At 50.1% G+C, this 24,950-nt stretch overlaps 1 protein-coding gene across 1 annotated transcript in view; it reads left to right on the top strand.

Annotated features, from left to right (window-relative positions):
• The window catches only part of LOC142316956 (uncharacterized), a 100,968-nt gene extending 78,076 nt beyond the window's left edge, over positions 1-22,892 (top strand). The window contains exons 8-19 of the mRNA XM_075352782.1: positions 3,741-3,938; positions 5,418-5,585; positions 6,471-6,618; positions 7,966-8,096; positions 10,591-10,702; positions 10,807-10,988; positions 13,376-13,480; positions 13,625-13,755; positions 13,926-14,049; positions 14,185-14,314; positions 16,410-16,639; positions 18,128-22,892. Of these exons, the coding sequence (XP_075208897.1) occupies positions 3,741-3,938; positions 5,418-5,585; positions 6,471-6,618; positions 7,966-8,096; positions 10,591-10,702; positions 10,807-10,988; positions 13,376-13,480; positions 13,625-13,755; positions 13,926-14,049; positions 14,185-14,314; positions 16,410-16,639; positions 18,128-18,250 (1,782 nt within the window). The 3' untranslated portion in view covers positions 18,251-22,892. The remainder of the gene's footprint in view (positions 1-3,740; positions 3,939-5,417; positions 5,586-6,470; positions 6,619-7,965; positions 8,097-10,590; positions 10,703-10,806; positions 10,989-13,375; positions 13,481-13,624; positions 13,756-13,925; positions 14,050-14,184; positions 14,315-16,409; positions 16,640-18,127) is intronic.
• Positions 22,893-24,950: the final 2,058 nt, after the last annotated feature.

Here is a 24,950-nt window from a genome sequence, read left to right as displayed (position 1 = left end):
TGTACGGAAGAATGGGACAAAATCCACCTGAGCAATGCAGGCGACTAGTGTCTCCATACAGGATGTGAGGAGTGTGTACGGAAGAATGGGACAAAATCCACCTGAGCAATGCAGGCGACTAGTGTCTCCCTACAGGATGTGAGGAGTGTGTGCGGAAGAATGGGACAAAATCCACCTGAGCAATGCAGGTGACTAGTGTCTCCATACAGGATGTGAGGAGTGTGTGCGGAAGAATGGGCCAAAATCCACCTGAGCAATGCAGGCGACTAGTGTCTCCATACAGGATGTGAGGAGTGTGTGCGGAAGAATGGGCCAAAATCCACCTGAGCAATGCAGGCGACTAGTGTCTCCATACAGGATGTGAGGAGTGTGTGCGGAAGAATGGGCCAAAATCCACCTGAGCAATGCAGGGACTAGTGTCTCCATACAGGATGTGAGGAGTGTGTGTGGAAGAATGGGACAAAATCCACCTGAGCAATGCAGGCGACTAGTGTCTCCATACAGGATGTGAGGAGTGTGTGCGGAAGAATGGGCCAAAATCCACCCGAGCAATGCAGGTGACTAGTGTCTCCATACAGGATGTGAGGCGTGTGTGCGGAAGAATGGGCCAAAATCCACCTGAGCAATGCAGGGACTAGTGTCTCAATACAGGATGTGAGGAGTGTGTGCGGAAGAATGGGCCAAACTCACACCTGAGCAATGCAGGCGACTAGTGTCTCCATACAGGATGTGAGGAGTGTGTGCGGAAGAATGGGCCATAATCCACCTGAGCAATGCAAGCGACTAGTGTCTCCATACAGGATGTGAGGAGTGTGTGTGGAAGAATGGGCCATAATCCACCTGAGCAATGCAAGCGACTAGTGTCTCCATACAGGATGTGAGGAGTGTGTGCGGAAGAATGGACCAAAATCACACCTGAGCAATGCAGGCGACTAGTGTCTCCATACAGGATGTGAGGAGTGTGTGCGGAAGAATGGGACAAAATCACACCTGAGCAATGCAGGCGACTAGTGTCTCCATACAGGATGTGAGGAGTGTGTGCAGAAGAATAGGCCAAAATCCACCTGAGCAATGCAGGCGACTAGTGTCTCCATACAGGATGTGAGGAGTGTGTGCGGAGGAAGAATGGGCCAAAATCCACCTGAGCAATGCAGGCGACCAGTGTCTCCATACAGGGTGTGTGAGGAGTGTGTGCGGAAGAATGGGCCAAAATCCACCTGAGCAATGCAGGTGACTAGTGTCTCCATACAGGATGTGAGGAGTGTGTGCGGAGGAATGGGCCAAAATCCACCTGAGCAATGCAGGTGACTAGTGTCTCCATACAGGATGTGAGGAGTGTGTGCGGAAGAATGGGACAAAATCCACCTGAGCAATGCAGGCGACTAGTGTCTCCATACAGGATGTGAGGAGTGTGTGCGGAGGAATGGGCCAAAATCCACCTGAGCAATGCAGGCGACTAGTGTCTCCATACAGGATGTGAGGAGTGTGTGCAGAAGAATGGGACAAAATCCACCTGAGCAATGCAGGGACTAGTGTCTCCATACAGGATGTGCGGAGTGTGTGCGGAGGAATGGGCCAAAATCCACCTGAGCAATGCAGGCGACTAGTGTCTCCATACAGGATGTGAGGAGTGTGTGCGGAAGAATGGGCCAAAATCCACCTGAGCAATGCAGACGACTAGTGTCTCCATACAGGATGTGAGGAGTGTGTGCAGAAGAATGGGCCAAAATCCACCTGAGCAATGCAGGCGACTAGTGTCTCCATACAGGATGTGAGGAGTGTGTGCGGAAGAATGGGCCAAAATCCACCTGAGCAATGCAGGTGACTAGTGTCTCCATACAGCATGTGAGGAGTGTGTGTGGAAGAATGGTCCAAAATCCACCTGAGCAATGCAGGCGACTAGTGTCTCCATACAGGATGTGAGGAGTGTGTGCGGAAGAATGGGCCAAAATCCACCTGAGCAATGCAGGCGACTAGTGTCTCCATACAGGATGTGAGGAGTGTGTGTGGAAGAATGGGCCAAAATCCACCTGAGCAATGCAGGCGACTAGTGTCTCCATACAGGATGTGAGGAGTGTGTGTGGAAGAATGGGCCAAAATCCACCTGAGCAATGCAGGTGACTAGTGTCTCCATACAGGATATGAGGAGTGTGTGTGGAAGAATGGTCCAAAATCCACCTGAGCAATGCAGGCGACTAGTGTCTCCATACAGGATGTGAGGAGTGTGTGCGGAAGAATGGGCCAAAATCCACCTGAGCAATGCAGGCGACTAGTGTCTCCATACAGGATGTGAGGAGTGTGTGCGGAAGAATGGGCCAAAATCCACCTGAGCAATGCAGACGACTAGTGTCTCCATACAGGATGTGAGGAGTGTGTGCGGAAGAATGGGCCAAAATCCACCTGAGCAATGCAGGCGACTAGTGTCTCCATACAGGATGTGAGGAGTGTGTGCAGAAGAATGGGCCAAAATCCACCTGAGCAATGCAGACGACTAGTGTCTCCATACAGGATGTGAGGAGTGTGTGCAGAAGAATGGGCCAAAATCCACCTGAGCAATGCAGGCAACTAGTGTCTCCATACAGGATGTGAGGAGTGTGTGCGGAAGAATGGGCCAAAATCCACCTGAGCAATGCAGGCGACTAGTGTCTCCATACAGGATGTGAGGAGTGTGTGCGGAAGAATGGGCCAAAATCCACCTGAGCAATGCAGGCGACTAGTGTCTCCATACAGGATGTGAGGAGTGTGTGTGGAAGAATGGGCCAAAATCCACCTGAGCAATGCAGGCGACTAGTGTCTCCATACAGGATGTGAGGAGTGTGTGTGGAAGAATGGGCCAAAATCCACCTGAGCAATGCAGGCAACTAGTGTCTCCATACAGGAGGTGAGGAGTGTGTGTGGAAGAATGGGCCAAAATCCACCCGAGCAATGCAGGCGACTAGTGTCTCCATACAGGATGTGAGGAGTGTGTGTGGAAGAATGGGCCAAAATCCACCTGAGCAATGCAGGCAACTAGTGTCTCCATACAGGATGTGAGGAGTGTGTGCGGAAGAATGGACCAAAATCCACCTGAGCAATGCAGGCGACTAGTGTCTCCATACAGGATGTGAGGAGTGTGTGTGGAAGAATGGGCCAAAATCCACCTGAGCAATGCAGGCGACTAGTGTCTCCATACAGGATGTGAGGAGTGTGTGTGGAAGAATGGGCCAAAATCCACCTGAGCAATGCAGGCGACTAGTGTCTCCATACAGGAGGTGAGGAGTGTGTGTGGAAGAATGGGCCAAAATCCACCCGAGCAATGCAGGCGACTAGTGTCTCCATACAGGATGTGAGGAGTGTGTGCGGAAGAAGAATGGACAAAATCCACCTGAGCAATGCAGGCGACCAGTGTCTCCATACAGGAGGAGTCTAGAAGCTTCAGCACTAACAAAGGAGAAAGTGCCAAATATTAAATAAATCTGAGTAACGTGTTCATTACTTTCCCTGTGTCATTTCTCATTATTATACATAATGGACATCTATAGTGATTTCTTTCCCTGTGTGTATTGGACGGGTTGTTACCGACATCTGGTGAGACATTCATGTCAATAGCAACTTTAGAAATATATTTACTTAGAGAATTAGAGCTGTGTCCAGTACTTACGTCACCGGCTGTATGGAGACCTGTAGATGACATATGCGGGGTGCAGGCTATGCGGGGACATTTTGGGTTTTGGTTGATATTTTGCTCCATTCTCCTGCAGGAGAACGAGGACCTGCGGGGTAAGGTGCAGCACCTGGAGACGTCGCTGCAGGAGAAGCTGGAGCAGCTCGTCTACACCAAAGGTCACATGGACAGTCTGCAATGGCGCAAAGAAGAGGAAACGCGGCACCTGCAGGAGAAGGTGGAGACACTGACGACGTCATTAGAAAATGAGAAGAAGAGACCTCCGGAGGTGCAGGTGACTGGTCTGCAAACACTACGGCTGGGGGCTCACAGGGACAGGAGCGTGGACATGGTGCCCGAGGGTGGAGTACACACAAGGGGCAGGAGGTGGAGTACACACAAGGGGCAGGAGGTGGAGTACACAGAGGGGGCAGGAGGTGGAGTACACAGAGGGGGCAGGAGGTGGAGTACACAGAGGGGGCAGGAGGTGGAGTACACAGAGGGGGCAGGAGGTGGAGTACACAGAGGGGGCAGGAGGTGGAGTACACAGAGGGGGCAGGAGGTGGAGTACACAGAGGGGGCAGGAGGTGGAGTACACAGAGGGGGCAGGAGGTGGAGTACACAGAGGGGGCAGGAGGTGGAGTACACAGGGGGCAGGAGGTGGAGTACACAGAGGGGGCAGGAGGTGGAGTACACAGATGGGGCAGAAGGTGGAGTACACAGAGGGGGCAGGAGGTGGAGTACACAGAGAGGGCAGGTGGTGAAGTACACACAGGGGGTGGAGTACACACAGGGGCAGGGGGGAGTACACTCAGGGGGCAGGTAATGGAGTACACAGACGGGGCAGGTGGTGGAGTACACAGAGGGGGCAGGCGGTGGAGTATATGCAGGGGTGGAGTACACACAGGGGGCAGGTGGTACAGTACACACAGGGGGCAGGCGGTAGAGTACACACAGGTGTTGGAGTAGACACAGGGGGCAGGTGGTGGAATATACACAGGGTGCAGGCGGTGGAGTATATACAGTGGCAGGGGAGGAGTACACACAGGGTGCAGGCGGTGGAGTATATACAGTGGCAGGGGAGGAGTACACACAGGGTGCAGGCGGTGGAGTACACACAGGGGGCAGGCGGTACAGTACACACAGGGGGCAGGCGGTAGAGTACACACAGGTGTTGGAGTAGACACAGGGGGCAGGTGGTGGAGTATACATGGGGGTGGAGTATACACAGGGGCAGGGGTGGAGTACACACAGGGTGCAGGCGGTGGAGTATATACAGTGGCAGGGGAGGAGTACACACAGGGTGCAGGCGGTGGAGTATACACAGGGTGCAGGCGGTGGAGTATACACAGGGGCAGGGGAGGAGTATAGACTGTGGGTAGGGGGTGGAGTATACACAGGGGCAAGGGGTGGAGTACACTCCGGGGGCAGGGGGTGGAGTACACGCAGGGTGTGGTGTACACAGGGGGCAAGGGTTGGAGAAAACACAGTGGGTGTGGGTGGCGTACACACAGGGGGCCAAAGCGTGGAGTCCACTCAGTCGGTGAGTACTCGGAACTCTCAATGTCAGGAGCTGTATAAGAACTAGATGTGAGCAGAGGGTGGAGTGAAGTCCTCAGTGTCACTGGTGGGTTTTGTGGTTCTGGTAATGATGGTGGTCTCGTGTCTGGTGTCCCGTCAGGCCGGCACTGTCCGAGGCACGGACATCCAGCATTATCCGAGGCACAGACCTCCAGCTATAGGACAGTGGATTTTAGTGTTGTTGTCCCCACAGTACGTCACGCAGACGGTGGAGTCCCCAACGCTCCTGCACAGCTTAGAGAAGGCGGAGGAGAGAAACCAAACTCTCCAGCAGCAAGTGAGCGGCCACAGCGAGAAGTGTCAGCGGCTGGAGAAGCAGCTCCAGAGATCCCAGGACCTGAGCTCCACCCTGCAGAGCAAGGTACCGCACCACAAGACTCCTGAGACTGACACCCCCAAGTCCACAAGACCATGAGACTCCTGAGGCCATGACACCCCTGAGACTCCCGAGACCATGACACCCCCGAGCCCACAAGACCAGGAGACTCCCCAGACCACAACACCCCTGAGACTCCCGAGACCACGGCACTCCCGAGCCCACAAGACCAGGAGACTCCCCAGACCACAAGACCCCTGAGACTCCCGAGACCACGACACTCCCGAGCCCACAAGACCAGGAGACTCCCGAGACCACGAGTGTCACAATGGTTTCCCAGTATAGGAGACTTGTGACAGGTTTTGGGACCTGAGTCTCATTTTACCATGTGAGACTCTTCATATTAAACTTGTTTCCTTACCTTTGGTGCATTAGGGGTTAATGTCAGTTTTGCTGTTAGCAGCTCCTTTGTAGTTCTGTTTAGCTGCAGCTGCTCTGTGACCACGCCCACCTCCTTCAAATAGTCACATGACCCATCACCTTACGCTGGTGAGAGAATCTCATTCAGCCGACTGGGTGGAAGGAGCTGTTGGAGCACTGACTGGTGCCTCGGTGTCTGGCTGCAGCCATGACGTTGCTGTTAATATCCTTTTTGCCCCTGTCTGTCTTTCCTTCATTGTCTTCTGAGGGAGGGTGTAGTGAGCATTCTCTGTGCAGGGGCAGAGGAGGTGAGCTGTGACATCACCCATTGTCTTCTGTTGGAGGGTATAATGAGCATGCTCTGTACAGAGGGGGAGGTGGTGAGCTGTGCTCATAGTATGCATATGAATGCTGTCCACAGAACGGGTGCAGACCAGACCCTGGTGTCGGTTTGCTGCTCGCCCTGGCTGCCTCCCCAGTAATGTTCTCATCTTCTTGTTCATTCTGCAGATTTTGGCTTATGAGTCTCAGATTGAGAAGCTGAAGGATGAACTCATGCAGGAGATCCACCAGCTGGAGGCTCAGAAGGACGAGGCCGTGAAGGAAGCCTCCGAATGTTCGGAGCAGCACATGGAGCAGCTGAGGCAGCAGCTCCTGGGTGAGTCCTGCGGGGAGGTTATCCGGGATTACCAGTACAACCACCAGGGTGGAGAAAACTGAGACCATCACCCTACTGGAGCCTTAGATAACCTGTCTCTCAGCGCTGCATGGGAGGGAGCGCTGTTCATCATGGGCTTCCTGATTCACTGAACTCTCTGGAGCAGTGATATGTTTGGAGTAACATGTTATCACTAGTGATGAGCGAGCAGTAAAATGCTCCAGTGCTCGGTACTGGAATCGAGCAGGTCGGACGCTCGGACGGGGGCGACGCGAGTAACGAGTATAATGGAAGTCAATGGGAAACTCCAGCATTTCTCCAGCAGATCCACACAGGAGGTCTGAGGAGGCCTAGAAATCACTGAATGGAATGGGATCAGCCTGAGGAAGATGCCTGAGGAAGACGCCTGGACTCATCTCTGACTCCCAGGACGCTACTGGGTGCAATGGTTTCAGAGTATTACTCCACTTACAGAATGACAATGAAACCTAGAAAACCGAAGATAAAATCGAGTTTATAGGAAAAAATGTTCGTAAACCTGGATAAAGGTCTCTGCTGGATAAAGGTCTCTCCTGGATAAAGGTCTCTCCTGGATAAAGGTCTCTCCTGGATAAAGGTCTCTGCTGGATAAAGGTCTCTGCTGGATAAAGGTCTCTGCTGGATAAAGGTCTCTGCTGGATAAAGGTCTCTGCTGGATAAAGGTTTCTGCTGGATAAAGGTCTCTCCTGGATAAAGGTCTCTGCTGGATAAAGGTCTCTGCTGGATAAGGGTCTCTCCTGGATAAGGGTCTCTGCTGGATAAAGGTCTCTGCTGGATAAAGGTCTCTGCTGGATAAAGGTCTCTGCTGGATAAAGGTCTCTCCTGGATAAAGGTCTCTGTTGGATAAAGATCTCTGCTGGATAAAGGTCTCTCCTGAATAAAGGTCTCTGCTGGATAAAGACTTGTACATAAGGCAAATTAAGAAAGAGAACGAATCCTCCTCCCTTAGGCCATGTTATGTTCACAGTGTTTTTGCGGGGTTTTGTGTGACATGGTCAGACGCCTCCTGAGTAATCAGGTCAAGCAAACAGGTGATGAGGTGCCATTAGGAGACATAGGTGGAAAGCCTTCCTTCTGTGATTGTGTGGAGAAAGCTTATGGGGGAGGACATTGTCTGTTACGCCGCGTGGTTGGCACTGAAGGAGAAACCTGAATTCAATGATTATGGCGTACCGCTGATACGTCTCTCCCTATAGTGTATCACCAGTCTGTGTGCTGTACATACTATGTAGTGTGTATTCGGGGATATGGCAGTGTGTTGTGTGTGTATTATATATATAGTCACCATCTATACCATATATCACACAGGCATGCAGAGCCGCCTGGCATCGCTCCAACCCGTCCTCAAGAACATGAAGACCAATTATAACAGTCTGAGGAGCCAAGTGCGGAGCTTCTCCCAGTTCTATGAGGCTTCCATAACAGAGGCCCGGAAACAGGTGTGGACTGGACAAAGGGTATAGTGAGGGGGAGCTTGGTGCAAAGGGAGCCGTGTGCGGAGCAGGGGAGCCGGGTATAGAGAGCCCAATGGGTGAGGAGAGTGAGCTGGATGCAGGGAGGGTAATGGGTAAGGAGGAGTTGGGTGAGGAGGGGGAGCTGGATGCACAGAGGGTAATGGGTAAGGAGGAGTTGGGTGAGGAGGGGGAGCTGGATGCAGAGAGGGTAATGGGTAAGGAGGAGTTGGGTGAGGAGGGGGAGCTGGATGCAGAGAGGGTAATGGGTAAGGAGGAGTTGGGTGAGGAGGGGGAGCTGGATACAGAGAGGGTAATGGGTAAGAGGAATTGGGTGAGGAGGGGGAGCTGGATACAGAGAGGGTAATGGGTAAAGAGGAGTTGGGTGAGGAGGGGGAGCTGGATACAGAGAGGGTAATGGGTAAGAGGAGTTGGGTGAGGAGGGGGAGTTGGATGCAGAGAGGGTAATGGGTAAAGAGGAGTTGGGTGAGGAGGGGGAGCTGGATACAGAGAGGGTAATGGGTAAAGAGGAGTTGGGTGAGGAGAGGGAGCTGGATACAGAGAGGGTAATGGGTAAGGAGGAGTGGGGTGAGGAGGGTGAGCTGGATGCAGAGAGGGTAATGGGTAAAGAGGAGTTGGGTGAGGAGGGGGAGCTGGATACAGAGAGGGTAATGGGTAAAGAGGAGTTGGGTGAGGAGGGGGAGCTGGATACAGAGAGGGTAATGGGTAAGGAGGAGTTGGGTGAGGAGGGCGAGCTGGATGCAGAAAGGGTAATGGGTAAGGAGGAATGGGGTGAGGTGGGGGAGCTGGATGCAGAGAGGGTAATGGGTAAGGAGGAGTTGGGTGAGGAGGGGGAGTTGGATGCAGAGAGGGTAATGAGTGAGGCGGAGTGGGGTGAGGAGGGGGAGCTGGATGCAGAGAGGGTAATGGGTAAGGAGGAGTGGGGTGAGGAGGGTGAGCTGGATGCAAAGAGGGTAATGGGTAAAGAGGAGTTGGGTGAGGAGGGCGAGCTCGATGCAGAGAGGGTAATGGGTAAAGAGGAGTTGGGTGAGGAGGTGGAGCTGGATACAGAGAGGGTAATGGGTAAGGAGGAGTTGGGTGAGGAGGGTGAGCTGGATGCAGAGAGGGTAATGGGTAAGGAGGAATGGGGTGAGGTGGGGGAGCTGGATGCAGAGAGGGTAATGGGTAAGGAGGAGTGGGGTGAGGAGGGTGAGCTGGATGCAGAGAGGGTAATGGGTAAGGAGGAGTGGGGTGAGGAGGGTGAGCTGGATGCAGAGAGGGTAATGGGTAAGGAGGAGTGGGGTGAGGAGGGTGAGCTGGATGCAGAGAGGGTAATGGGTAAAGAGGAGTTGGGTGAGGAGGGGGAGCTGGATACAGAGAGGGTAATGGGTAAGGAGGAATGGGGTGAGGAGGGGGAGCTGGATGCAGAGACAGTAATGGGTAAGAAGGTGTTAGGTGCAGAGCAGGGGGAGCCAGCTACATAGAGTGTAATGGGTAACCAGGGGGAGCTGGTTGTGGAGCAGGGGAGCCAGATACAGACAGTGTAATAGGTGAGGAGGGGAAGTAGGGTACGAAGCGTGGAAGCTAAGTAAAGAGAGCATAATGGGTGAGGAGGGGGATCTAGGTGTGAATCGGGGAGCTGGGTACAAAGAGGGTAATGGGTGAGGAGGGGTAGCTGGGTGCAGAAAAGGTAATGGGTGAGGAGGGGGAGCTGGGTGCGAAACGGGGGAGCCGGGTACAGAGAGTGTAATGGGTGAGGAGGGGACCTCGGTGCATAGAAGAAGGGAGCTGGGTGTGGAGCAGAGGAGCCGGGTAAAGAGAGCATAATGGTGTAGAGGGGGACCTGGATGTGAAGCAGGGGAGCTGGGTACAGAGAGCATTGGTTAGGAGGGAGAGGTAGGTGCAGAGAGGGTAATGGGTGAGGATGGGGAGCCATGTGCGGAGGAGGGGAGACGGGAGCTGAGAGCGTAATGGGTGAGGTGCGGGAGCTGGATGCGGAGCAGGGGAGCCCGGGAAGAGGCAGTATAATGGGTGAGGAGGGGGCAGTGGATGCAATAGGGAGTCATGTGCAGAGAGTGATGTGTGAGAGAAAAAGCTGGGTATAAAGAGGGTAATGGGTGTGGAAGGGAGCTGGGTGTGGAGCAGAGGAGCCGGGTAAAGAGAGCATAATGGGTGTTGAAGGGAGCTGGGTGTCAAGCAGGGGAGCTGGGTACAGAGTGGGGAGCCCAGTGTGTAGTGGGGTGTATAAGGTAGGAGGCAACGAGAGGGCGAGGGCTGAAGAGAGAGTGGATGCACAGAGGGTTGAGGGGTGAAGAACAGGAGCCTTGTGCAGAGTGGGGGAGCCAAGAATGGAACGAGGATGATGGATCTGTAGAGGGGTGTCAGGTGTGCGGAGAGGGATATTGAGACAGAATTGGAGAGTGCATCTTAGAGACTGTCCATATGGTAGCAGTCAGACAGTAGACTTTCTTGTGTTCTTCAGATCTGTGCTGCCGTTACGGACGCTTCTGAAGCCAACAAGGATCTTCTGCAGAAATACCAGCGGGAGCTGCGGCTGCGGAGACGGTACCACGAGCAGCTGGTGGAGCTGAAGGGTGAGTTGTTGGCCCTGGGTCCTGGTGAAGATTTTCTGCTTGTTGCTCTTGGAAGGTCCATGGCAATCAGTACAGATGTGATTGTATCTCCTATCCCTGATCAGGAAACATCCGTGTTCTGTGCAGAGTGAGGCCACATGTGGACCCTGGAGATGTGGAAGGTTCAGCAGCCTCCACCATCATCACTGATGTCAGTGATGACACCAAACTATCCGTCCTCTATAAAGGGAAGGACCGCAACTTCACCCTGGATAAAGTCTTCCTACCGCACACCACCCAGGAAGAGGTATAATCTGCAAGATGGAAGGACTGATGAGATTTTCTGAGGGTTGTGAAGAAATCTGATTGTCTAGCAGTGAGATATAGCTCTGATTGACTGGTGATCGATAGAGGGAAGCTCTGGTCGATTGATTATTGTGGGGAGCTTTTGTTTGCTGGTGACTGACAGAGCTCTGATTAGCCAGTGATTGACAGGGGGAGCTGTGGTTGGCCTTTGACTGAGAGGAGTTCTGATTGGTCCGTGACTGAGAGGAGTTCTGGTTGGTCCGTGACTGAGAGGAGATGTACAGTAGTTGGCCCTTGACTAGGTAGGAGCTGTGGTTGGCCCTTGACTGGGGGAGCGCTGGATGGCCCATGACTTGGGGAGCCCTGGTTGGCCATTACAAGGGGGAGCTATAGTTTGCCTGTGACTTAGGGGCCCTTTGCACACTATGACATCGCAAGCCGATGCTGCGATGTGCGATAGTCCCCGCCCCCGTCGCAGCTGCGATATCTTGTGATAGCTGTCGTAGCGAATATTATCGCTACAGCAGCTTCACATGCACTTACCTGCCCTGCGACGTCGCTCTGGCCGGCGACCCGCCTCCTTGCTAAGGGGGAGGGTCGTGCGGTGTCACAGCGACGTCACACGGCAGTCGGCCAATAGAAGCGGAGGGGCGGAGATGAGCGGGATGTAAACATCCCGCCCACCTCCTTCCTTCCGCATTGCAGACAGGACGCAGGTAGAAGATGTTCCTCGTTCCTGCGGCTTCATACACAGCGATGTGTGCTTCTGCAGGAAAAAGGAACAACATCGTACCGTAGCTGCAGCCAAAATAATGAAAATGACCGACACTACACCTATAATATGATACCGACGCTTTTGCGCTCGGTAATCGTAGTTAAAACGATTTACACACTACAATGTCAAGAGCGACGCCGGAAGTGCGTCACTTTCGATTTGACCCCACCGACATCGCACCTGCGATGTCGTAGTGTGCAAAGGGCCCCTAAGGGGAGTTCTTGTTGGCCTGTGGCTGGGGAGGATCTGTGGTTTGCCTGTGATTGGGTGAGAACTGTGGTTGGAGTGTGACTATGGGGAGCTGGAATTTGCCTATTACTGGGAGGAGATATGGTTGATCTGTGACTGGGGGGGAGCTGTGGATGGTCTATGACTGGGAAGGAGTTTTGGTTGGCCCATGACTAGAGGAGGTTTGGATGGCCCGTGACTGGGGGAGAACTGTGATTGGAATATGACTGGGGGAAGCTGTGGTTGGACTTTGCATGGGGGAAATTGTGGTTGGCCTCTGAGTGGGGGGAGCTGTGGTTGGTCCATGCCTGGTGGCAGCTGTGGTTGGCCTGTGCCTGGAGGGAGCTGTGGTCAACCCATCACTGGGAGGAATCTGGTTGACCCGTGACTGGGGGTGGAGCTGTGGTTGGACCGTGACAGAGGGAGTCATGGTTAGCTTGTGACTGGGGGGGAGCTGTGGCTGGCTCATGACTGGGGGCAGTCGTGGTTGGTCAGTGACGAGAGGAGGATTGGTTAGCTTTTGACTGGGGGAGATGGGGTTGGCCCGTGACTGGGGGGGAGCTATGGTTGGCCCATGATTGGAGGGGAGCTGTGGTTGGCCTGTGCCTGTACAGGGAGTTGTGGTTGGCCCTTAACTCGGGGGAGGGTGTTTTGGTGGTTGGCATGTGACTGGGGAGAATGTTTGGTTGGCCCTGACTGGGGGGGACTGTAGTTGGCCTATGACTGGGGGGAGCTGTGGTTGGCTCGTGCCTAGAGAAGGGCTGTGGTTGGCCCGTGATTGGGGGAAATTTTGGTTGGTCCATGACTGGGGGGGAAGTTTGGTTGGCCCGTGACTGGAGAGGGGAGGTTTGGTTTGCCCGCGAATGAGCGGAGTTCTGGTTGGCCCACCAACTGGGGGGAGGTTCGGTTGACCCATGACTGGGTGGAAACTGTGGTTCACCCATGACTGGGGGGGAGTTGTGTTTGACCTATGACTAGGGGAAGTTGTGGTTGGCCCATGCCTATGGCGGAGCTGTGGTTGGCCCCTGGTTGGAGGGGAGGTTTGATTTGCCCGTGTATGTGGGAAACTGTGGTTGGTTCGTAACTGGAAGGGGAGATTTGGTTGGCCCATGACTGGGGGGAACTGTGATTGGCCTCTGACTAGGGGGGAGATTTGGTTAGCCTGTAACTGGGAGAGAATTGTGGTTGGTTTGTGACTGGGGGAGAGTTTTGGTTGGCCTGTGATTGGGTTTTTTTTTTTGCCAGTTACTGACTGGAGTTCTGGTTGGCCCGCAACTTGAGGGAGGTCTAGTTGACCTGTGACTGGGAGGGAGCTGTGGTTGGCCCCTAACTGGGGGTGAGCTCTGATTAGGCGGTTTCTGTCACATTTTCCTCTCCTTCTCCAGGTCTTCCAGGAGATTGAGCCGGTAGTCATGTCTTGCATCAGTGGCTACAATGTCTGCATCTTCGCTTATGGACAGACGGGAACAGGCAAAACCTACACCATGGAGGTAATTACTGGAAACCCAGGGTGTGTGGACTGTCATGTGGACACACACACACTTTTTGGGTGTGGCGTGGACGCCATCCTCTCCATCCATGGAGATCTGTGCACTTCTCACAATGATGAGTTGTCATCTTATGTGTCCCATCAGGGCACAGTCGAGAACCCGGGTATTAACCAGCAGGCCCTTCAGGCGCTGTATCAGGAGATGGAGGCCCGGAGGGGCCTGTGGAGTTACGAGGTCAGCCTCAGTATAGTGGAAATCTACAACGAGGTCATCAGGTAAGTTCTGCGCACCTCCCATGATGGTCTCTACCCCAGAATACAGCTCCCATAGTGATTTCCTAGTCATTTCTTGTGTGTGTCGACAAGGTTGTACAAGTCCCTAGATGTCTTGTCCTCACCCATTTCGATTATGGTAGTAAACTATCTCTACACGCCTTCATCGACAGAGATCTCCTCTCCCAGGACCCCCAGGAGAAGCTGGACATCAAGCTGAACCCAGATGGCAGTGGGCAACTCCACGTGCCAGGACTTACCAGTAAGGAGGTCAAGAGCCTCCGCCACATTAAAAAGGTACAGACTGCATTGTGCTATGGCCCGCGAGGGACGCGTCTCAGTAGCTCTCATTGAGCCACTTCACAGAGGCCGTAGTGTTCAGGACTGGGACTTTCCGGGTGAGAGGCCTGACTCTGATACTCTGCTCCACAGCTCCTGTCCCTGGGAAAAAGGAACAGAGCAACGTTCTGCACGAACATGAATGAGCGCAGCTCCCGATCCCACGCGTTACTCACCATCACCATCTCCGGGCAAGAGCTGAGCTCCGGGGCTGTTACTACAGGTACTCATCATTACTACAGGTACTGTTCATTACTACAGGTACTCATAATTACTACAGGTACTCACTACAGTTACTCATCATTACTACAGGTACTGTTCATTACTACAGGTACTCACTACAGGTACTGCTCATTACTACAGTTACTCCTCGTTACTACAGGTACTGCTCATTACTACAGATACTACAGGTACTCACCATTAATACAGATACTCACTACAGGTACTCACCATTAATACAGATACTCACTACAGGTACTCACCATTACTACAGATACTCACTACCGGTACTCATCATTACTACAGGTCTTACCATTACTGCAAGTACTCCTCATTACTACACATACTCACTACAGTTACTCCTCGTTACTACAGGTACTGCTCATTACTACAGATACTACAGGTACTGCAAAATACTACAGGTACTCCTCAGTACTACAGTTACTCCTCGTTACTACAGGTACTGATCATTACTACAGATACTACAGGTACTCACCATTACTGCAGATACTCACTATCGGTACTCATCATTACTACAGGTCTCACCATTACTCCTCATTACTACACATACTCATTACAGGTACTCCTCGTTACTACAGGTCTCACTTCAGGTACTCACCATTACTACAGGTACTCCACATTACTACACATACTCATTAAAAGTACTCATCATTACTACAGGTACTCACTACAGGTACTCCTCATTACTACAGGTACTCACCATTACTACAGGGTCTCATCATTACTACAGGTTGTGCTCATTACTACAGGTACTCACCATTACTACATGTACTCTACATTCCTACAGGTACTCCTCATTATTTCAGGTACTCACTACAAGTACTCCTCATTACTACAGGTCTCACTACAGGTACTCACCATTACTGCAGGTACTCCATATTACTACACATACTCATTACAGGTACTCCTCGTTACTACAGGTCTCACTTCAGGTACTCACCATTACTACAGGTACTCCACATTACTACACATACTCATTAAAAGTACTCATCATTACTACAGGTACTCACTACAGGTACTCCTCATTACTACAGGTACTCACCATTACTACAGGGTCTCATCATTACTACAGGTTGTGCTCATTACTACAGGTACTCACCATTACTACATGTACTCTACATTCCTACAGGTACTCCTCATTATTTCAGGTACTCACTACAAGTACTCCTCATTACTACAGGTCTCACTACAGGTACTCACCATTACTGCAGGTACTCCATATTACTACACATACTCATTACAGGTACTCCTCGTTACTACAGGTCTCACTTCAGGTACTCACCATTACTACAGGTACTCCACATTACTACACATACTCATTAAAAGTACTCATCATTACTACAGGTACTCACTACAGGTACTCCTCATTACTACAGGTACTCACCATTACTACAGGGTCTCATCATTACTACAGGTTGTGCTCATTACTACAGGTACTCACCATTACTACATGTACTCTACATTCCTACAGGTACTCCTCATTATTTCAGGTACTCACTACAAGTACTCCTCATTACTACAGGTCTCACTACAGGTACTCACCATTACTGCAGGTACTCCATATTACTACACATACTCATTAAAAGTACTCCTCATTACTACAGGTACTCACCTTTACTACATGTTCTCATCATTAATACAGGTACTCCTCATTACTACAGGACTCACTACAGGTATTCATCATTACTACATGGAGGGCGCTAACAGAACATCTCCCACAATGCACCACGGTCACAGGGGCGGTATAGTGAGAACTCGGAGGCAGACACCACATCACACATGGAGGGCGCTGACAGGACATCTCCCACAATGCACCACGGTCACAGGGGTGGTATACCGAGTACTCGGAGGATGACACCACATCACACATGGAGGGCGCTGACAGGACATCTCCCACAATGCACCACGGTCACAGGGGCGGTATACCGAGTACTCGGAGGATGACACCACATCACACATGGAGGGCGCTGACAGGACATCTCCCACAATGCACCACGGTCACAGGGGCGGTATAGTGAGTACTCGGAGGATGAGACCACATCACACATGGAGGGCGCTGACGGGACATATATCCACAGGTAAGCTGAACCTGGTGGACCTGGCGGGTTCGGAGCGGGTGTGCAAGTCCGGTGCAGAGGGGGAACGTCTGAAGGAAGCACAGAATATAAACAAGTCTCTGCTGGCGCTGGGCGAAGTCATTCAAGCCCTGAGGGCCAAGCAAGGCCATGTGCCCTTCAGGAACTCCAAGCTGACCTACCTGCTGCAGGACTCGCTGGGCAAAGGCAACAAGACCATCATGATGGTGCAGGTGCTGCCACTATACATACTTGTGCATGCTGGGAGACGGCGGTATAAAGAATGAAGCATGTTAGGAGACATGCCACTATACAGATTGGTGCATGCTGGGACACGTGGTACAGAATGGAGCATGCTGGGAGACATACCACTATACAGATTGGTGCATGCTGGGAGACAGCAGTATACAAAATGGAGCATGCTGGGAGACATACCACTATACGTACTTGTGCATGCTGGGAGACAGCGGATAAAGAATGAAGCATGTTAGGAGACATGCCACTATACAGATTGGTGCATGCTGGGAGACAGCAGTATACAAAATGGAGCATGCTGGGAGACATACCACTATATGTTCTTGTGCATGCTGGGAGACAGCGGTATACAGAATGGAGCATGCTGGGAGACATGCCACTATACGTACTTGTGCATTCTGGGAGATGGTGGTATACAGAATGGAGCATGCTGGGAGATATGCCATTATACGTTCTTATGCATGCTGGGAGACAGCGGTATACAGAATGGAGCATGTTAGGAGACATGCCACTATACAGATTGGTGCATGCTGGGAGACAGCAGTATACAAAATGGAGCATGCTGGGAGACATACCACTATATGTTCTTGTGCATGCTGGGAGACAGCGGTATACAGAATGGAGCATGCTGGGAGACATGCCACTATACGTACTTGTGCATTCTGGGAGATGGTGGTATACAGAATGGAGCATGCTGGGAGATATGCCATTATACGTTCTTATGCATGCTGGGAGACAGCGGTATACAGAATGGAGCATGCTGGGAGACGTATTTGTGCATATTGGGAGATGGCGGCATACAGAATGGAGCATGCTGGGAGACATGCCACTATACTGATTGGTGCATGCTGGAAGATTGTGGTATACAGAATGGAGCATGCTGGGAGATGTGCCACTTTACATACTTGTGTATGCTGGGAGACGGCGGTATACAGAATGGAGCATGCTGGGAGACATGCCACTAAACAGATTGGTGCATGCCGGGAGATTGTGGTATACAGAATGGAGCATGCTGGGAGATGTGCCACTTTACATACTTGTGTATGCTGGGAGACGGCGGTATACAGAATGGAGCATGCTGGGAGACATGCCACTAAACAGATTGGTGCATGCCGGGAGATTGTGGTATACAGAATGGAGCATGCTGGGAGATATGCCACTTTACATACTTGTTTATGCTGGGAGACGGCAGTATACAGAATGGAGCATGCTGGGAGATATGCCACTTTACATACTTGTGTATGCTGGGAGACGGCGGTATACAGAATGGAGCATGCTGGGAGACATGCCACTAAACAGATTGGTGCATGCCGGGAGATTGTGGTATACAGAATGGAGCATGCTGGGAAGTATGACACTATACAAAATGGAGCATGCTGGGAGAAGGCGGTGATGCGCAGAGTATGGCTCACCCATCGGGGTACATGGACAGTAGTATACGGCTCATATATTCTCTTCCAATACAGGTGTCACCACTGGAGAGTAACATCGGTGAGACTGTCTGCTCCCTAAACTTTGCCCAGCGGGTCTGTAAGGTGGAGCTGGGCCCGGCTTCCCGGAAGATTGATGTGGGCAAATATGAGATATGAGTGCGGTACCCACTAAACACCGGGGACATGGGAGCGATACATCTTTCCCAGACTGGACCCTTACTTATAAAATCCATTAACATAGCATTAACCCTTCATGTACAATGCTGAACAGTCCCATGAAGAATGCTGGCAGCCAAGGGGCATGTAGAGCTGACCCATCGCTGAGCGGCTGCCACGTACAGCGCATGAATGTGGTGGCCACTACTGTATAGCGGTCATTTACTAAAATTCCATCTCTGAACCAAGAATGTAACTGTACAAGATGGTGGAGACCAGACAGAGTCACTGATGGTGGACACAGCTCCAACCTGAGAAGATGGGTCAGATGCAACTAGGAGAGAAGTACACTGACGGGGCAATACAGCTGGAGGAAGGCAGAATACACGGCTGGGGATACACAGCTGGAGGACTGAAGAGTACATCTACATCAATGTGGATAGAGAAATAAGCCACCATGGTACTACCCTGTCCTCCGGACCCAGCCTTTCTCTGCTCCAGACTCCACTGTCATTCCAGTCTTCTGTTGTCTCCTCCAGACTTGTTGGTCATCCTTCAGATTCCTCTATCCGTAGTATTCTGACACCGGGATTCCTCTGTTCTCCTCCTTCAGATTTCTCTGTTCTCCTTCTCTAGACCCCTCTATCCTCCTCCAGATTCCTCTGTCCCTTCCCCACCCACCCTCTACCAGATTTCTACCTGACTCCTAGATTCCTACATTCCCCTCTGTCCTCCTCCAGATTACTCTGCTCTTCTTCACATTTCTTTGTTCTCCTCTGGACCCTGCTGTCCTTCTCCAGATACCTCTGTCCCACTCTGTCACCCCTCAACCAGATTTCTTTGACTCCTGGATTCCTTCGTTCCTATCTGTCCTTCCCCAGATACCTCTGTCCCTCTCTGACACACTTTGACTAGATTTCTCCGACTCCTGGATTCCTTCGTTCCCATTTGTCCTTCTCCAGATTACTCTGTCTCTCTCCTCTTCGACCAGATTTCTCTGACTCCTCGATTCCTACGTTCATCTCTGTCCTCCTCCAGATTTTCTGCTCTCCTTCACATTTCTTTGTTGTCCTCTGGACCCCTCTGTCCTTCTCCAGATACCTCTGTCCCTCTCTTTCCTCCACCCCTTAATCACATTTCTCTGACTCATGGATTCCTTCATCCTCCTGTGTCCTTCTTCAGATTTCCCTGTTCTCCTGTCACAAGTGTCTCCCGTCCTTTGGAGACCTTTCACAGAACTGGTATCTGAAGTGCACTTTTGCCTTGTGAAACTCTGGGTTTTAAATGTATTTGTTCTCTTTTGGTGCTGCAAGGGTTAAGGATGCAATCCTTCCTGGTAGTTCTTTGTTACTCCAATCTCAGGTGCAGCCAGTTTGTGACCACTCTCCTTCCCTTTAAATAGTCACATGTTCCATCATCTGAGGCCGGTTATAGAATTCACTTTTGAACTAACTACTGTGAAAGAGAAAGTCTGTGGAAGCTGCTGGAGTTTGGTGGCTTGCAGCCCTGGTGTTTGGCTGCAGCTGTGAAGTTGGTGTTTATCCTTTTTGTCTAAGTTCCCCTATCTGTCTTCCTTCCCCTGTGTCTGATACTTGTAGTGGTGAAGTCTAATGCACTTACTGGGCTTTACACTATCCAGGGTGAGTGCAGGGACAGTTAGGGACTAGTCACGAGCAGCGATGGGGGCAAGGATCCATATAAGGATGTTAGGGAGTTTAGGGTTTAGACACAGGTTAGTGTCAGGAGGAGACCCGTCTTCTCCCCTCTCACTACAGTTAGGGCCTTTCTACTCTTTCCATCCCCTTTGTAACCTTTGTGTTGCGCCGGGAATTCCCTTCATCGAGTGTGACATCTACTCCTCTGAATTCCTCTGTCCTTCACCACATACCTCTGTTCTCCTCCAGATTCCTCTCTTCTTCAAACTTCTCTTTTCTTATCTTCCTTTGACCTCTCTGTCCTACAGATTCCTCTGTCCTTCTCCCTACCTCATCCAGATTCCTCTGACTCCTGGATTCCGCTGACCTCCTCCAGATTTCTTTGTTCTTCTCATCGCCTCATCCAGATTCTTATGATGACACTTGTAAAGCGCCATGGAATTAATGGTGCTATAATAATAATAATAATTCCTGGATTCCTCTGTCCTCCTCCAGATTCCTCTATTCTCTTCCAGATTCCTTTTTCCTTTTCCCCTGCTAATCTGGATTCCTCTGACTCTTAGATTCCTCTGTCCTAGTCCAGATTTCTTTGTCTTCCTCTGGATTCCTTTGTCCTCCTACAGATTCCTTTGTCCTTTTCCCCACCTCATCCAGATTCCTCTGTCCTCCAGATTCCTTTGTAGTTCTCCCCTCATCCATAAGCCTCTGACTCCTGGATTTCTCTGTCCTCCAGATTCCTCTGTCCTTCTCCAGATTATTCAGTCCTTCTCCAGATTCTTCAGTCTTCCTCCTAGATTCCTCTGTCCTCCTCTAGATTACTCTCTTCTCCTCCAGATTCCTTTGTTCTTCCAACCTCATCCAGATTCATGTTTCCTCCAGATTCATTTGTCCTTCTCCCCTCCTCATCTAGATTCCTCTGACTCCTGGATTCCTCTCTCCTCCTCCAGATTGCTCTCTCCTCTTCCAGATTCCTTTGTTCTTCTCCCCACCTCCTGTAGAATACTCTGACTCCTGGATTCCTCTCTCCTCCTCCAGATTACTTTCTCCACTTCCAGATTGCTCTCTCCACTTCCAGATTCCTCTCTCCTCCTCTAGATTGCTCTCTCCACTTCCAGATTCCTCTCTCCTCCTCCAGATTGCTCTCTCCTTCTCCAGATTCCTCGCTCCTCTTCCAGATTCCTTTGTTCTTCTCCCGACCAACTGTAGAATACTCTGACTCCTGGATTCTTCTGTCCTCCTCCTAATTCATATGTACTCCATCAGATTTCTCTGTTCTTCTCCTCTGAACCCCTCCATCCTCCGCTATCGGTCTTCTCTGGACATTGGGGAATGTAAAATGACAGTGAGCTTGTAATATACTTGTGTTGAGGGGTGCACCAGACTGAATCCTTGCACCTCCTGAAGCTTGGACGCAGTGGGACTACTTATGTTACAGTATTGTGTATGTGGGGTGGGAGGCATCACAAAGTGTCTGCAGGTCGGGGGGATGTATCCTATACTGGGGCCACTGAGTAAATGTGAAGGGGATGTATTAATTGTGGTTGACCCGCTGTCTACAAATGGGGGGTTAATGGTCATATACTGGCCTGTGCTGAATACAGACTGGGGAGGGCTCATCCATTGACCACATTGACTGCATGATGGGACGGAGTAAAAGTTTTTCTCTTCATGCCTAGATGAGAACAAGCAGGAGATTATTGACGATGTGGAGCGATCTGATCAGATTGCCGGTTGCTGCAATAATAGACATGTCTCCTCATTTCGCACCAGGAAGCATAATCCTGGCGTGGTGCTATGCTGACCCTAAAGGAGCACGTGGCATGCAATACTCAGTCCTTACGCTATCAGGAGCCACGTATCTGTACTACACTGTTAATGGGGCATCATGTCCATTGCACCAGGACATCCGGAGCATGAGCCATAGTTGGCATTAGCCCTTATTTCCATTACTTGAACAGTTCAGTGACTTTGACTCCTTAGATTTACCACTTTATATACGGAGACTCCAGTCACATCCAGAGATGCCCTCACTGTGTTGGTGATTGACATTGAAAACATTAAGATCAGTCACTGACATTACAGCAGAAATATGAGCGGAGTCTCCTTTGGGCCGACAGAGTAATAATTTAACCGAGAAGCTGGTGTGAGCAAAATACACTCCTCCTCTGCCATTGGAACTCCAAATTAGTAAGATTTGTATTACAAGCATTTGGGAAATCAATGCAGCACACACACTTTGTGATGTACTGAAAGTTTCTGCCATATTACATCACGTGACCAGTTTATATAGTACCCCAAACAAAGAAATAACATCTCAGAACTATGCACCAATAAGAGCCACAGGGGTGTATAGAAACGTGACACTTCCCCACCCATCAGTCTTAGCTGAGCCCTATGACATCATTCAGTTATAAGACAAGATGGTTTCTATATTATATCATGTAACTAGTTTATATAGTATCCCAAACAAAGAAATAACATCTCAGAACTTTGCACCAATAAGAGCCACAGGGGTGTATGGAAACGTGACACTTCCCCGCCTGTCAGTGTTAGCTGAGCCCTATGACATCATTCAGTTATAAGACAAGATGGCTTCTATAAGAACAAAACAGATTGTATTCTCACACACCGACATTAATCATAGTGCACATCTTCCTCAGCTCATACCAGGCGTAAAATTGTGTCTCCAACGCAAGGAATACCTACCACGGTATAAGTGTAGTATTCTGACTGCAGCTCTGAAGGCAGCTAGGATAATTCATAAACCAGTAGAATTATGATTGCAGCTCTGGATGTGATTGTATTATAGGACATGATGTCATCAGATTTTTAACACCACTAGCCCTGATGAGTGTGGGTGAGAGGTTTTATCATTTTCAACTGAACCACAGAGGGGAACTTTTATTACTGGCCGTTGCACTGTTATCCTGTACGGACATAATGTGTTTTGTAATCCTTTTTTCTTGAATAAAATGTGAACCTCCGCACTCTGTGTAACCAGTACGAAGATAAGAGCAGCACTCACACAAATTGCTTCCCTTCTCTTCAGACTTTATTCCATATTTTCTTTCATGAATAGCAATCACAAATGTGACGCATTTCAGTTTGTATCTTCAAGCCTTTCTCAAGCAGTGTGTGTATGTATAGTATGTATATATATATATATATATACAGTTAGGTCCAGAAATCTTTGGACAGTGACACAATTTTGGCGAGTTGGGCTCTGCATGCCACCACATTGGATGTGAAATGAAACCTCTACAACAGAATTCAAGTGCAGATTGTAACGTTTAATTTGAAAGTTTGAACAAAAATATCTGATAGAAATTGTAGGAATTGTCACATTTCTTTACAAACACTCCACATTTTAGGAGGTCAAAAGTAATTGGACAAATAAACCAAACCCAAACAAAATATTTTTATTTTCAATATTTTGTTGCGAATCCTTTGGAGGCAATCACTGCCTTAAGTCTGGAACCCATGGACATCACCAAACGCTGGGTTTCCTCCTTCTTAATGCTTTGCCAGGCCTTTACAGCCGCAGCCTTCAGGTCTTGCTTGTTTGTGGGTCTTTCCGTCTTAAGTCTGGATTTGAGCAAGTGAAATGCATGCTCAATTGGGTTAAGATCTGGTGATTGACTTGGCCATTGCAGAATGTTCCACTCTTTTGCACTCATGAACTCCTGGGTAGCTTTGGCTGTATGCTTGGGGTCATTGTCCATCTGTACTATGAAGCGCCGTCCGATCAACTTTGCGGCATTTGGCTGAATCTGGGCTGAAAGTATATCCCGGTACACTTCAGAATTCATCCGGCTACTCTTGTCTGCTGTTATGTCATCAATAAACACAAGTGACCCAGTGCCATTGAAAGCCATGCATGCCCATGCCATCACGTTGCCTCCACCATGTTTTACAGAGGATGTGGTGTGCCTTGGATCATGTGCCGTTCCCTTTCTTCTCCAAACTTTTTTCTTCCCATCATTCTGGTACAGGTTGATCTTTGTCTCATCTGTCCATAGAATACTTTTCCAGAACTGAGCTGGCTTCATGAGGTTTTTTTCAGCAAATGTAACTCTGGCCTGTCTATTTTTGGAATTGATGAATGGTTTGCATCTAGATGTGAACCCTTTGTATTTACTTTCATGGAGTCTTCTCTTTACTGTTGACTTAGAGACAGATACACCTACTTCACTGAGAGTGTTCTGGACTTCAGTTGATGTTGTGAACGGGTTCTTCTTCACCAAAGAAAGTATGCGGTGATCATCCACCACTGTTGTCATCCGTGGACGCCCAGGCCTTTTTGAGTTCCCAAGCTCACCAGTCAATTCCTTTTTTCTCAGAATGTACCCGACTGTTGATTTTGCTACTCCAAGCATGTCTGCTATCTCTCTGATGGATTTTTTCTTTTTTTTCAGCCTCAGGATGTTCTGCTTCACCTCAATTGAGAGTTCCTTAGACCGCATGTTGTCTGGTCACAGCAACAGCTTCCAAATGCAAAACCACACACCTGTAATCAACCCCAGACCTTTTAACTACTTCATTGATTACAGGTTAACGAGGGAGACGCCTTCAGAGTTAATTGCAGCCCTTAGAGTCCCTTGTCCAATTACTTTTGGTCCCTTGAAAAAGAGGAAGCTATGCATTACAGAGCTATGATTCCTAAACCCTTTCTCCGATTTGGATGTGAAAACTCTCATATTGCAGCTGGGAGTGTGCACTTTCAGCCCATATTATATATAGAATTGTATTTCTGAACATGTTTTTGTAAACAGCTAAAATAACAAAACTTGTGTCACTGTCCAAATATTTCTGGACCTAACTGTATATATATATATATACATACACAGTGGAACCTCACTTAACGAGTAACCCACTTAACAAGAATTTCGCTTAACAAGCAAGGCTGTCTGTAAATTTGGAACTCGGGTTACGAGAAAGCTTTGCTGTACGAGCAAAATCCTCACCGCATATGTGACGCCCTGGCAAAACCAGGGTGTCACAGAGCCTGCAGAAATCCAGCAAAGTGCAGGCCATTCTCCTCCTTG

The sequence above is a fragment of the Anomaloglossus baeobatrachus genome, chromosome 6, assembly GCF_048569485.1.
Source record: "Anomaloglossus baeobatrachus isolate aAnoBae1 chromosome 6, aAnoBae1.hap1, whole genome shotgun sequence".
Taxonomy (NCBI): domain Eukaryota; kingdom Metazoa; phylum Chordata; class Amphibia; order Anura; family Aromobatidae; genus Anomaloglossus; species Anomaloglossus baeobatrachus.
This window is presented reverse-complemented; position numbering and strand designations above follow the sequence as displayed.